Source organism: Durio zibethinus, chromosome 15, assembly GCF_047325235.1.
Source record: "Durio zibethinus cultivar Kanyao isolate XHJ-2024 chromosome 15, ASM4732523v1, whole genome shotgun sequence".
Taxonomy (NCBI): Eukaryota; Viridiplantae; Streptophyta; class Magnoliopsida; order Malvales; family Malvaceae; genus Durio; species Durio zibethinus.
Window position 1 is genome coordinate 19,326,468 of NC_143176.1, and position 15,709 is coordinate 19,342,176.

Here is a 15,709-nt window from a genome sequence, read left to right on the forward strand (position 1 = left end):
AAGCTTACAAATATTCCCTTTAAAGATAAAGGTTTTTATCTTTAATCATATGATGTTATAACATTTTTTTTAATTAGTTCCATTGGTTCATTAATTACATTCATGAGCTAAGTAACTCTAAATTCAAACTAGAGTCCCTATCAAAATTAATTTCATTTATTAGAAGTTTTATTGTGGTTAATTAATGAGTTTGAACAAATTTTGATTGACCAGTTGAGTTTTGAACAATTTTAATTTGTTGATTTACATCCCCTAAAAGTTTAAACCTAATGCCACCTTCATATAGAATATCTAAGTTAATTTTCTAAACCCATGTCAATAAAAACCAATTTCATACCTACGTATAGCTAGTAAAGAGAGGAAACCCCTTTTTTATCAATCAAAATTTAATTTTTGTAAAAAAAAAAAAAAAATTTCTTAAAATCATTCAAAAAATTAAATTTAATGAAACCTGAAAAAATCTCTAACCAAATTACTAAAAGATTCAAATTTATTTAAAAAGAAAAACCAGAACAATGAAACACATATACCCATGCAAATTGCAATACAGCAACTTGGTCATTGAAGAAATGGGTAGCTATAAGATAGAAATGTAAACAAAACAATGTTTTTTTGATGTGTGGAATTAATTCTAATAGTGGTGGGGTCCAGCTGTTGGAATTGATTTTGATCGTGGCTTGTGTTTGTGTTAGTTGAAGGCTCTCATGATGTGGATCCATACATTTGGCTAAGGATAGGGGCCGCAAAAACAGTACTGGTGACAATGACAGGAGGATCTTTTCACTTCATCGTCATCTTCATCTTCATCTTCATCTGCTTGATGCATAATGCAATACGAAAATATATATTACAACCGCTTAGCTAAGCTACCCACCATGGAGTTTGCTTTTCTCATCACTTTGCCTCAAATGTGGTCCAATTTTTTAACCATCTTTTTAGTATAGTCTCACTCACCTTCAAATGTTTTACACATTTTTATACAAAATTTTCTGATAGTTAATGTCATGTTTTTCAATCTTAAATGTCTAGATTTTAGGCTATATGTTCAAGTATACACAAATGGTAGTTCTACATTAAGACTTAATAATTAAGTAGTCTTTTAATATTTTTGAATCTTACATTCAATTTTAGGTGCCAAAATAATTGATGTTCCAACATTAGGAGTATTTATATGTATAGTTAATTGTGGCTTATTTTACATTAATCCGTTTGGTAAGAGAGAAATTAATAGAGGAGGAAAGAAAGAAAAATTTTAATTTAATAATTAAGTTACGTGATAATATGTTATTTTGATCAATCAAAAAGATATTATGTTATATTGTGACTCGATCATTAGATCTAAACATTTTTCATCATTTTTCATTTTTTTTCTTTCTTTCATACCAAATAGAGTATGTGAGTCTCTGAACAATCATATTATCACATACAAATTAATTAAAAATGTAATTTTAACGCTTATAATCTTTTTTTTTATCTTATATTATAATTTTTTTTACAAAAAAAAAATAATAATAAGATATGAAAAGCTATGTACCAAATAATTACATGATGTAACCAAAAAAATAATAATAATTACATGTATTCATAAATCAGGTGACGACAACATAATACAAACAAGTTGTGGTCTCATATGTACGGTAGAAAACTTAGGATGTTGGATTAAACAGATAATCTCATCAACAACTATAACTTCATTAAGTTGGTCCACAACATAATTATTTCCAATGATAGCTAATTATCGGTGTAATATTGGTTCAAAAAATGCCACGTTCTTGTAGCTCAAATCATACAACCTAGTGCATTTTATGGAATCTTATTCATTTTTCTATTTTTAGTAATTTAACTTGGCATTTTCACATTTTTTTAATTATAGATGCAATTAATTTTTGCTTCTCACAATCCCTCAAAATATGCATATTCAATGTATAAACGTTATAAGTTTGCAAAGGATATCTCAATGAATCAAATTTTTTTTGAAATTATAATAATAATCAAATATTACATTTATTTAGATAATGTTTGGTATATAAGATGATAAATAGAATAAGATGATAATCATCTTATATTATGTTTAATTTGTATATAAAAAAAGGGATATGATAGGATTATAAGAAGTATTAATCATCCTTTTTAGTATAAGATGATTCAAAACTCCTAAAGCGGATAAGGTTATTCTTAATCTATGAGATTGAACTTATATGTTATATTATATCTTAAAATTTTATATTAATAATTTAAATTGTATAAATTTTGAAAAATGATAATTTTGACTAATAAATAAATTATTTTATTTTAATTTTTAAATACATCAAACATAAGTTAGGATGATATTATTTAATTTAATTATGATCTATCATAATTTTATGTAACAAACACATCTTTAATGGACTGAATATTCAAATTACAATGACTAACAATTAACAAATTAGAATATAACTAAACAATCAAACATACACACTATAAAATTTAAATCTAAAACCTCATAATTTAAAGACTTATCCTTTACCACTAAGTCAACACCTCATTAGCTTAATGATTTAAATTTTGAATTTTTTAATTTAAAGATCTCAAGTTCAATTCATAAAATAAGAAGGGTTTGGTTAATAAGAAATATAATATATGCATCTTATTATATAGTCTAAAATTATATATCCAAAATCAACATAAGAACCTCACATAATTTAATTTACTGACATATGATTTTAAGTCTAATTTGTGTGTTAAAGTAATGCTTTCTAATTTGGACAAATTTTCAATTTTATAATTTATATGCAATTTTATTAGGCCAAAATAAAGATCCCTATATTCTAATTAATTTTAAATTTAGTTTATCTACTATAATTCATAAAAATGTAGTTTTCATACTATTTTTATTTAATAATTTTTGTTCAATCACTAATTTCATCAAATTTTTACTGTTAAAAATATTGACGTGGTCGTATACCCGATGACATAGGCATTGACCTTACTTATGTGGTGTTGACTTTGCAAATATGATAATATGGATGAATAAAATCAACTGTCAAATTGTACAAATGGCCCATGTACTCAAATGAAATTTAAATTTTAGTCCATTTAATATAATTTAGAGAAATTTTATCCTTGTACAAGTTGAATTTGATAATATTGAACTAATCACTAATGTAATCAATTACTTTCTGTTAGCCTTCTATATATTTGTTACTTTTTTAGAAAATTATCTATAAATTCAAAGTCCTAAAAAATTCAATACAAAATATCTTAAAATTAAAAATAAAAAAAGCTAAAAAAAATCCTTTTTTTGACTTTTTTCGGATTTTTTAAAAACATTAAATTTAACTTTTTTTATTTTTTAAAATAATATTTTCAAATTTATGAATTATTCAAAACTTTTCCTGTTTTTTAAAAATATTATATTTAATTTTTTTAATATTTTAATTTTTAAATAATAATATTTCTTTTAGTTTTTTTAAAAGACACATTTCAAATTTTAAAAAATAATTTTCAATTTTTGGAATTTATCAGTTTTTAAACATATTAAATTTAATTTTTTTTCCAATATTTTAATTTAAAAAATTCATAATTTTTGAATATTTAATAAAATCAAAATTTATTTTTAAAAAAATTCCATATTTCAAATTTTTTATATTTTTTGAAAATGCTAAATTTAAAATTTTTTTTAAAAATCATTGTTTTAAAATTTTTTATTTTTCAAATTTAAAAATTTTCATAATAAAAATATTTAATTTCTTGTTAAAAAATGATTTTATAAAAAATTAAAATATTGAAAAAAACTAAATTTCATATTTTTTATAAATAATTATAACATTCTAAAAATAGGAAATTCTTTTAAAAAATGAAATCTGATTTTTCAAAAAAAAATTCAACAAATATTTTTTAAAAGAATAAAATATTGAAAAAAAATAAAATTAATACTTTTAAATCAAAAAAATTCCAAATAATTCAAAATATGAATTTGTTAAAAAAATGGAAATCCAACTGTTAAAGAAATCAAGAAATTTGACTTTAAAAAATTCAAATATTTGAAAAAAATAAATTTAATATTTTAAATATTAAAAAAATGCCTAAAAATCCTATTTTTAAATTTTGGGAGATTTTTATAATTTTTAAATATTTTTAAAAATTAGGATTCTTTTTTTTTAATTTTCATACATTTTTCTAAAGATATAAAAGTCATGTCAGAAAAAGTAATGTACAGGAATTGATCGCATTAATAATTAAACACATTATTCAATTGAATTTGTATGAGGATGAGACTTTTGTGAATAGTCCTAGAAGGAATAAAATTTAAATTTCGTGTAAATAAAACAATAATTTGTATTATTTGACATTTGATTATATTTATTTATATTTTCACGTCAACAAAATTACTGCATAGTCATCAAGTTAACGACTATATTAATATTTTTAATGGTAAAAATTTGATGAATTTAATGATTGAATTAAAATTTTTAAATTAAAATATTATAAGAACTACATTTTTATAAATTATAATAGAAAGATTAAAATTTAAATTTTGTTAAAATATAAGACAGCTGTCATAATTTATCTTTTTTATGATTAATTTGATAACATGATGATAAGGACCCTTATCGTCTCATGATATTGTTTTATTATTGAACTCTTAATTTATATGTAATTTTATTAGAGTTTATTTGATAACATGATAAGAGAAATTTTTTTCGTATTATGATATCGTTTCGTGATTTAACTTCTAAATATTGTAGCAAAGTGAAACTTAATACCATGGAGTTCCTCTTGATCACCAAGAATGTGAGATGGCCTTCATCTAAGAATTTGTAAAGCACCATTCTTATTTTATTATTGCCTATAGTGTGCCGGAAGTCATATTCAAAGAAAATTAGAGCAGGCAAAAGAGATTACAGGACCAACATTAAAGATTAAAGGACGAATTCTGTATGCTTAAAAAAAAACCCATGACAAAAGAAGAGAAGCTTGCAATCCACATGCAATTCGCCGAAAATGATGCAGTCAATGAAACAAAGATGAAATGGCTAAAAATTAATCTAGGTAACCTACCTTTTTCTTTTTATCCTTGTTTTGTTTATATTTTCTATTTATGGACAAAGATTCTCGGACCGGCGAGAATATCAAAGTTACCAACCAAAATTCCAACTTGTCATCATTTCTGTCAGAACCCAGAAAATCATAAACAAAACAATGGCTGATCCCCACTTCTGAGATATCCTTTGGATCCTAAGAAAATTTTCCTTGACTATGCTCTGTAATTCTCCAAATGCTAAAAAGAGGAAAACAAAGGGTTTAGGATGATTTGATGATTACAGACACTTTGGTTCAAAGATTGTGGTGGGACAGAGGGGGAGACAAATGGATACATCAGATTCATAGGGATCAGTCAAGTTAGTTGACTGGTCAAATTTATATCAGTCAAAGAACACACTGAATAATAATAAAGTGAAAGTAGAATAGAAAATTGTGCTTGAGAGCGAGAGGGAGATGGAGGATGGTAGCATCTTCGGTGAAGAAAAGAATCCAGCAATCAGCATTCACACTCCAAAGAATCTCTATGACTACGATGAAAAATTCTCTTCTAAAATTGTGTGCTGGTTTTGATCCATAACAACACTACTTTTTCTTATATATTACTAAGATCTTTTCATTATTTTAACTAATTAATTTAAAATTTAAATATTTGATTAATGATAAATATATATTTAATTTAATAACAAAATTTTAAATTTAATTCAATTAATTTATGAAAATAATTATAAAAAATGTAATAAATTTAAATTTTATATACAGGTACTTATAACTTTTTTTCGTAACTCACCCTCCACTGTCCAAAAAATCCCACATCCCTCTCTTCTTCTTCTTTGACCTCGCTTCCTTCCATATCAAGTAAAGCACAATCATAATTTAATTTTTTTTTGGATTTAAATAAAATAATAGACAATAAAAATAATAATAAAATAATAATTTTTTTAATTTACATTTGATATATTGATAATATATACGTTTCATATACTAATAATATATACATTTTATATACTATCAATTAATTACACGTTATTACCTTATTAATGAAGAATTTTGAATAATTAAATGTCCTTATCAGGAGGTGGCTAATGTATGCTGGTGGACACAAGAAACTAATTGGCAATCGTCATAGTAAATTATCTAAAAAAATAATAATAATTAACAGAGATTGAAAACAATGTTATGATCTAAAACTTGAAGGATTTTGAGTTGTGATCAAGTTTTTGCTCTATATATATATATATATATATATAAGGAAAGCCTCTCTAATTATTATTTAAAATTAATAATTAAAATTTAAAGATATTCATTTTTTAGGACTTTTAACTATTAAAAATTATTCATTAATAAGGTGACAGTGTATAATTTACTAATAGTATATTGACAAAAAAAAAAAAAAACTCTCCAAGGTAAAATTAGTTGAGTGACATATATTAAATATTAAAAAATTAATTAAAAAATAAATATATGTTAGTTTTTTAATTTCATTTATGGAATTAAAATTTACACTGTAAGTGTATAAAAAATAACTCATAATTTATAGGATAGATTTTTTTTTTCTTTTGATTTTGAGAGAAAGAAGATTTGAATTAAGTTCTTGAAAAATATATATATATACATTTATCATTGAATCAAAGATTATTGAAGTACTAAAATTTGTTTATATAGTAAAAATAAAATATTTAAATTCAAAACTATTTAAAATTAATATAATTTAAAAAAAAAAAAGATGGTTGGAATTTGGAATTGGAAGTTCATTTGACACATGAGAAAAATGAAAGAAGAGAGAAAAGTATCACGCAAGGCACGAGAAAGGGGAGATGGGAGGGCGTCATGGTCATTAATTATTGGTAACGGATTTTGATTTTGTCTTGGTTTATGTATAAGGACAGAGTTCCAGTAACGGATCTGCAAACAAACATCCGTTGCCAAATAATGGGTATCATTACGGTATGCTATTTTAACACTCCATAACAGCAACTCATCATCCCTTGTATCGGTAACGTATGTGAGATATGGTGCTTCCAAACGTGATATGTGCTAGCACAGTTAGCACCCAAGTCCAACGCATGCATCATTCCAAACTTATATATAAAATACTTTCCTACGGATCGGATCAAGCTCAATTACGTTTTTAAAAAACACATTTAAAGATTGATCATTTAGGCTTAAAAACTCATAATTTTTTGAAAGTATATATTTAAATATAAAAAATATTTATAGACATCATTTTGTAATTAACAATGCCATTACTAACTTGAGATTAAATTTTAAAATTTTCTAACAAAAATCTTAAAATTTAACATTGAGTTGTCTTCAAATTACATTCTACTATTGTAGCTGTCGGTTCAAAAACAAAAACAAAAACACACATGTATCTATGCCCATGCAAGCTCATACGTATAAGAAAGAAAAGATAATGAGATATGCTAAGAGTAATAACCTTTTCTTTTTTGGACAATTAATTTTAATTTTAAAGGGAACAATGAATGTTTAATTTGGGCACATGATTCACATTCTGGCACTTTGTAGAGCCTAAGATGGCCAAGACCTAAGCTTAGTATGGCGGTGTCAGCTATGTTAAGCTAATAGCGTGGGTGCAATGTTTTGCCAAAGCTAGCCATATGCAAGTTGAGCCATTGTCGGCACTTTTTGACGAAATATTGAAGGATGGGAATCCCTCTACATTCAATATTACGGACGGCTGTTACTTTCTAAATATGTAGTAAGGTCGAGGGAAGGAAATTTGACGAAATAATTCATATTTTACTTAATTGCAAAGATGAGAAGAAATATTGTAAATACTTTTTATTTTGTCCCATGAATCTATTTATTTATCTTTGATTTAAGCATATATGTATTATAGGGAACTAGACTTTGGAATGTTAGACATACAATGTATGACAGACTCTATGTTAATTACTGCATTTTGGGACGTAATTATAAATAGGTGTAGTCCACAACTTTCCCTTTGATCTCTTCTTGAAATACTTAATTGGAAATTAGATATAAGGATGAGCCAATTTTCATACCAAAATCACATGGAAGTTTGAAGTAATACTTCCAATATATCGTTGCAATAGGGGAAGAGGGGGTGACCCTAGAGCCCACTCAATTTGTCCAAATTAAAATCCAAATCCTTTCAATATGATTAGAAAACAATTTAATCTTAAATGACTTGAAAGATTAATTTAAAATTATTTGAACTTATTTTGATTTGAATTTAAAATTTAATAATTTAAATTCTAAATGATTCAATCTTGAATTATTTTAATACAAAAAGTGTATAAATTTCTTCGATTTGAAGTAATTTGACACAAATCTGACTCAATTTTCTCAATTAAAATATTTTGATTTATGAAATTGATCTATTGCTTCACAGCAAAGGAATCTTGAAAATTAAAAAGAACCAAAAAGGAAAAAAGGGGAAGTTCGGGAGAGTAGTATTGTTCTAATTATCATTACAATGTTATAAAAAAAAGGGGTGGACCACAAGCAATATTGAGGTTAGGATTGGCCGATGATGGTTAAGCATTCCATTAAGGCAGGTACTTGGTGCAGTGTGTATAGTATAGCCTAGAGTTTGAAGAAATAAAATTTTGATGTTGTGTGTTGGAACTAACTAATTACATTGTATTTGTATGATATTTATATCTATGTTTCACTGTTATGGGCTAGTTCCTGGGGCCACAATGGCATGCAATTTGTCAGTTCCAAATCGGGTTGCCCCTAAAGCCGAAGGATCCGCGGTCGAAGGATATAAACGATACATTAAAATTTATAAATAATTTAAATTTGAATAAAATAAAATTTAAATTTATTTTGATTATTATCAAATCAAGTTTGAATTTGAATTCAGTTTATTAATCGAATTAAGTTTAAGTATTTTATATCCGATTCGAATAGCTCGTGAATTTAATTAAGTTTTTATATTTTAATAATTTTAATTGATAAAATATTTAGAACTTGAGTTTGAATTCGAGTTTGAGTATAAATAATCAATTTTTTTATCGAATATAAATATTGATATTTTTTATTATATTAATCGAACTTAATCAAGTCAACTCGAATAATTTAACTTTTATTTCGAATTAAGCTCGAGTTAAAAAAATAAAATTCGATCCATTACAAATTAAATTTCAAGCATTAAATTTAAAGTCAAGTTTAAACTCAAATTTAATATTATATCGATTCAAACTCAATTAATTACAATATTATCTCAACCCCACTAATCTTATGACAACAAGAGAAATTTGGTTTGGTATTGGTATTAGGGTTAGAAAAAAATTTTGAATTAAAAAATATATTAAAAAAATATAATAAAAAATTATTAAAAATTTTAAATGTTTGATATTATTATGAAAAAATATGTAAATAATTGAAAGATTTAAATATATATAATAATAAAATATTAGAAACATAAAATAATGAAATAATTTTTTATTTAAAATTTTATTTTTCATTGTAAAAATATATCTTAAAAAAATTTTTAATTTGTTTTGAAAAATCAAAATTTTAAATTAAAAATTCGAAAAATTTTATTATTTAATATTACTCTTGGACGAGAACAGTTTTTAATTGCAAAAACTAAACAACGCTAATCTTCTGCCTGCTTCAGATGGAGTTGTCTGCCAGATTCTTAACGCCTAGTCTACTCTCATTTGCAAATACCTGCCACACATTTTTTTCTTTTCCGCTTTCTTTTTTTTTTTTATATTCACAAAAAAAAAATTTGTTAAATCGTACGCCGCCCAGCCTCTTTAATTTTCATATACCTGCCATACATTGTTTTTCCTTTTTTTTTTTATATATTTAAAAAAGTGTTAAATCGTATGGATATGACACCTGCGCGTACAACATTGCAAAGTATTTTATGTGTCGAAATTTGGAGGTCATTTTAATAAATGCATTTTAGCTTGTTAAAAATAAATAAAAAGAAAAAATAAAAAATATATACCTAACAAAACTTCAATAAAATAATTTTCTGGACTCCACCGTTTCTCCATCTTTGGCATAGTAAAATTCTGTCGCAAATCTCAAACTCTCTCAATCTGTCATTCTCGCCCACACTCGCACTCAGCTCAATTTTAAGACTTCCACGCAAGAAAAAAATATCAACATTTTTTTATAAAGTTGAGGATGATCAAATGATAACATTCGAACCTATTTATTTGAAGACAAAGATGAAACATTTATTAAGCCAAATGCTAAATTAGAAAAAGAAAAAAAAAAGAATTGCCATTTCTTTGACCTGAAGGCTGAAAGCAGTTTTCAGATTATAAGACAAGGATAAGAACAAAAAATAGGGAAGCAGACCCAGCAAGTTAGACAAAAAAATCAATCTCATTTCTCAAGAAAATACGAGAGAAAAAAAAAACGAATAGAAGATCACTTCTTTTGTAAGAAACTGCTTTTCGCTTAATTAAAAAATATCATAAGCCACACAGCCAAAGTGATCTTGGTAACCATTCATCCATTTGCAGGGCACCGCGATGCAGTGGCTTCGTTATCAATCAGCCGAATCAAAGGCCTTTTCTCTCTATCAAAAACGCAACCACAATTTAACAAGTAAATTGCATCTGACTATCTGTGCAATGAATAAGTTTGATCCAGATAACACAATGAAACTTCATATTGATTTCTGCATTAGTATATCATCAGTCGTGTTAGAAACAAAAAGCTCAACAAACTTGACACCATTTAGCAGTGCATACTACTAAGCAAAATTTTCTAACAGAAACATGAAAGGTTCAAATGATTTCAAACTTAGAACCTAAAGTAGAAAAAGGAAGGAAAAGATTAATGAATAGCAACAGCTACCATGTTTGTCCAGTATTTGAGAGAACCCGAAAGATACAGGCAGAGGGGTAGGAGATAATTTGGAGTCCGTTAGTAGGGTAAACAACTGGTGTTGCTCCTTGTTTCCAATGGCATCAAGATTGTTCAGAGATTCATTTCACCTATAAATTTTTTTTTTGCTACAATCCTACAATTATTCAATCATATTAAAAAATTATGTAAAATTTCACCACATATAAGTGTGGGCTTCATATAAGATTTAGATGAACCTGACATTTTTTAATTTAGATTAATTAATTGTAATGCAATAATTGCAGGTGATATGTTTCCCGCAGAAATAATCTTTCCCTAAAAGGAAGTAGTATGAAAGATCTAATTGTTATATTAGTCTTGCAACAATCTCCAAAACAATGTTTAACCATCTCCCTTAAGTTGGTCTCCACGATATGCATAGATATAAAACCGGGTAAGCTAGCAACAAGAGCAGAAAGCTCTCCTAACCCTCTCTTTCAAATGCATCAATAAAGCCCAAGGTCTATAAACAAAATATGCAACATCCATCTAGAATACTATTGACCATGGCCACATCTGTTCCTAGTTTTAGCAAAAAACAAAATGTCCACTGCAAAGATCTAATTATAGAATACATTGTTAATAAGGAAGTCGCACTCACGTGGAATAGAATATCACACTGAGTCGATCAAAGCTAGTTGGGATAGTGTTTCCAAAAAGTGTGATTATGTCACAAACATAATAAAAAAAAATGCTTATTTGGCCAAAACTTAAACAAACATATGTAAGGTTGGCTAGCAGCTTTTGAGGTCTAAACTTGTATTTATTGTCATGTTTGGATTCAAGCAACACTTTTGAGTGTAGCAAAATTAGCATTTAATATTATGCTCAAATTCAAGCTATGCCTAAGTTTATTAAACAATTGTGAGTGAATATATCTTCAAATTAAAGCTAGCTTTAGGCTCATCCAACTATAACAACAACAACAAAATAGCTTGTACTAGCCATCAGAAAAGGATGAAAGTCTCAGATCCAAAGCTTTACATGCTTAGAGACCCAACAGCAATATCTTCCACAAGACAATGTTTATCGAGGGACAAAAACTAGATAATCACCATTCATCCTAGACATAATTCATTTATGTAAAAGCATTTCATCAGTACAGACCTTACTTTCAACATTCAAGCACTGAAAAAAAGTTAGAGAAAGCAAGGTTAGATATTCAAAACTCCAATGGTTTGTCCAGTTCATGTGACTGACTGAACAGGAATCAACAATAGCTGGATCAATCAATATGCAATGATAGAATTTCAAGGTTTAAGTTCAAAATCCAAGCCAATTATGAATAATATAAACTTAAAAATTCCAGCTTCACTGTTTGATTGCAACAAGAATATTACTGTATTTGCTCTGCCTTACTCTCTCCTTGCAGCTCAATTGTAAAATGTAACTTTCTTAACACTGCCCACCAATTTAAAAAGAAAAATTCTTATTATAGTCTACCTTTGTAGACTAGAGTCAATGACTTAGTGATTGTGGCTCAGATTAATCAGTTACAAAAATTTCATGAAGGAACTAAAGCAGATTTACATTATGTGGATGATCTTCTTTCTAAGAGATCCAAAATTGTCTTAGTTCTATTAAATCCTCAAGGATATCCATCCTAACAACCACATTTTACTCAGCACTTTAATAAAGCTCTGAAAAATTAATTTGAAAAAGTGATTTATACAAAGTTCTATAAAATGATGATGATGTAGCAAAATTCTGCCACCACATCATCTTATAGAAGTTGAAGCCTACCTATCTAACCCTCAAAACTTGTTCAAATATTGAATACTTACCATGATCAACAATTTGTTTATATCATGGTAGTATCGACCGGATAGCTCCCTAGAACTCGCAAGAAAGTTGCAAACTCCTGCCAAGGAAACATATTGTTAGATATCTAACATCTAATTCTCTTGAAAGGTCATGAAAGAGGCTGAGCAATATACCTTTAGATGTCTTAGGGCATTCTGTGCTCTCTCTTCAGCCATCGAAGCGTCAAAATCCACATAGAAAAGATAGTCAAAGTATCTATTAGAAGACAATAAAACAATGAGAATGAAATCTGTTCAAGTGACCCAAATGGTTGGTAGTAAAAAGTAAATAACGGTGTATATAATTTATCACTTTTACTATAAAAACATTTTTAACCCATCTTTGATCCTTCACTTCATTTAAGTGCAAAAAGAATATGAATGATATTTTACTAAAATTACTTTGAACCATTGTTGCTGTTATCGGATGCTCGCAAGGGCTGGTTCCTCAGGGGACGACTTTCAATCTGATCAAAGGTAACAAATAAACAAAGGATGTTAATACAACCTGGAAAAAAAAACCTTTCAAACGTAGGGACTTGAAAAATCCAAAGAAACAATGAATACCTTTGTAAGGTTGATCTGCCGAAGAGCAAAAACAGCAAGTGCCTTGAAAAGCACACCAGGACCCTCCTCTAATGAGAAAACTATACTTGTCTACAGAATAATTGCATACATCAGAAAAACTTCAGCAGCAATGATGACTAATAAATGCAGCATTGCAAAGGAACAATTATGACCAAGTACTTTGACTGCAAATAGTTTGCTGTCATTGAAAGGCTAACCTTGAATGGCTTCTCCATGCCAGGAATAATAGGCTCCCTGGCCAGCATTAGAAATCGAGTAACATTATCACAATCATCCTGTCAAAAAGGGGAGGCATATCAAAACTCAAAGTTCTGACAAATATCCAACACCAAACCACTAATGAACAGATGAAAATCAACATAAACCTGAATATCTTGAGCAAGAATGTTCAGTCCATATATCTCTGCAGCTGAAGAACTTGCAACAGCTCCAGTGTCTTTTAGTTTTTGGAAAGCCACATACTAAATATAAACAGCACATTAAATCAGTCAAAATTAGAAACTACTCATGAAATAGGTGGCGATTAATTTCAAAAGCAATCATGTAATCCAAATTCTATGTCTTTGCTACATCCGCACAAGAGAATAAAATGTACATGTACTTGATCAAATTTGGATCAGCAAGGAAGCCACCTGAACTTAACTAGATAAAGTGACTCCTTCCTACATCCCATATTCATTACTAGATCAAAAAATAAAAGGGAACATAAAAGAGAGAGAGAGAGGGGAAATAAAATTCATCTAGCATGCTTATGCAAAGGAAGTACATCATGTACTTCACATTCAGCTACAAAGCTTACAGAATCTTTCATGTCAAATCAATTTCTACACTCCAGATCAAGACTCACCTTTGCTGCAAGGGCAGTATCATCAATTGCTTCTCTACTCAAGCCTATCTTTGTTAACGTGTTCTCGCACTGTGCTAGAGCCTGAAACATGACCGAGTTCAGAAAAAAAAAAAATCATAAAAGACAACAAGAGAAACTTAGTCAACAGGCATGTTATATCTTACATCATACCTGAGGATGGCTGAGAACCCTTTTCAAGTCCTCAATTTTGACACCATGATTGGCCAGTAAGCAATGACGAACCGCAAGCTTAACTTCCCCAACGATATGCAAGCTATGGCGAAGCAATAGGTCATAATTCCTATGAATACTACCACCTAACGAATTCTCAATTGGTAATACAGCTCTATCCACTAACCACTTTTCAACGGCCTAATTAAAAAATCATAATTAAAATCAGTTCTTAATGAAGACTAATCAAATAGCTCAAGCATTCGAAATCATCCTCATTTTCTAACATGAAAACAAAATATTTATCAAAATGAGAGAGAGTTGAAGTAATTACCTGAAAAGCAGCATCAAATTGATCACAGGGAACAGCTTCACAATTTGGATAGGCCTTCTCAGCAGCTGCTTCGCTGTAGGCGCCACGAACTCCCTTTTAAAATTCAAAACAAATCAATCAATCAATCAATCAATTTCATTGAATTATAGAAAAATTATTAATTAAAATTAAAATATAACATTGACCCAATCCGCTACGTTAAAAAATAATAAAAAATACATAAATTATTGTTATAGATAAGTAAATAAATAAATAATACCTGATATGCAACGCGAAGGCAAGAATCATCAGAGAGCAAATTAGAGAACTGGGTTGAAGAAAGTGGCCCTGTGGAAAATGACAAAATAGCCCACGTAAAATTATAACTTCAAAAATAAAAAATAAACCCTAAAAAGGAAAAATGGGGATTTTCTTACTGGGATGCAAAAGAGAGTCTTTGGAAACGATGTCGTAAGGGGAATTATCGAAAAGCTTCTCCAGCCCTACGGCCTTCGTAATCTTATTGCTTAAGTTGTTGTTGTTGTTGTTGTTGTCGCGACCGTCGCTGTCGTGGAGGGAAGCGAAAAGACCAGTGAAACGGGAACGTTTTCGAGGAAATTGGGGGATTTGAACGAATGGCGTTGGTTTTTGGTCGGAGATAGTGACTTTGCGGGACAGTGGGGCCGTTGGGTACCGCACAATGGAAGTGGCGGTAGCCATTGATGAGTCAACTTCGGATCCTGACAAGAATGTCGGGGGCGAGATTCTTAAGAGTAAATATATCAAAATGAAGATTCTCGCGTTCTTGGAAAAACGAAAAGGTTTACGTATATCGAACGATAGCTTCTTCTAGATTTGCTTCTGGTAAAAATTGGTTCACTGCTAATTAATTAATTAAATACCGTGGTCAGAAAAATATTTATTATATCTCTATTATATAATTAAAAAAATCTACTTCGAAATTATTATATGCCTTGAGCCCTTGACCATTGTTACCGGCTGGAGTCTTTTCCCACACGAGTAACTTAAAATTTTTATTCCTTAACAAGGGTAATTTTAAATTTATTTTCCTTAACTGGATACTTGAAGTCAAGTAAA

At 28.1% G+C, this 15,709-nt stretch overlaps 1 protein-coding gene across 5 annotated transcripts; it reads right to left on the reverse strand.

The window, feature by feature from the left end:
• Positions 1 to 10,231: 10,231 nt before the first annotated feature.
• On the reverse strand, positions 10,232 to 15,474 carry LOC111301220 (arogenate dehydratase/prephenate dehydratase 2, chloroplastic-like). 5 transcript variants are annotated; one of them, XM_022896730.2, is made up of 12 exons: positions 15,049 to 15,474; positions 14,892 to 14,959; positions 14,633 to 14,725; positions 14,299 to 14,499; positions 14,128 to 14,208; positions 13,646 to 13,741; positions 13,478 to 13,555; positions 13,260 to 13,349; positions 13,095 to 13,159; positions 12,828 to 12,909; positions 12,675 to 12,751; positions 10,232 to 10,660 (listed from the first exon to the last, which is right to left on the reverse strand). In XM_022896730.2, exons 1-11 carry the CDS (start codon positions 15,329 to 15,331, stop codon positions 12,692 to 12,694), a joined length of 1,197 nt encoding a protein of 398 aa, XP_022752465.2. In that variant the 5' UTR covers positions 15,332 to 15,474; the 3' UTR covers positions 10,232 to 10,660; positions 12,675 to 12,691. The 5 variants fall into 5 exon arrangements, with proteins under 5 accessions (XP_022752465.2, XP_089600825.1, XP_022752466.2 ...); XM_089744699.1 differs by having other exon boundaries at positions 10,346 to 10,558; XM_022896731.2 differs by lacking the exon at positions 10,232 to 10,660 and adding an exon at positions 11,770 to 12,018.
• Between the last annotated feature and the right edge of the window lie 235 nt (positions 15,475 to 15,709).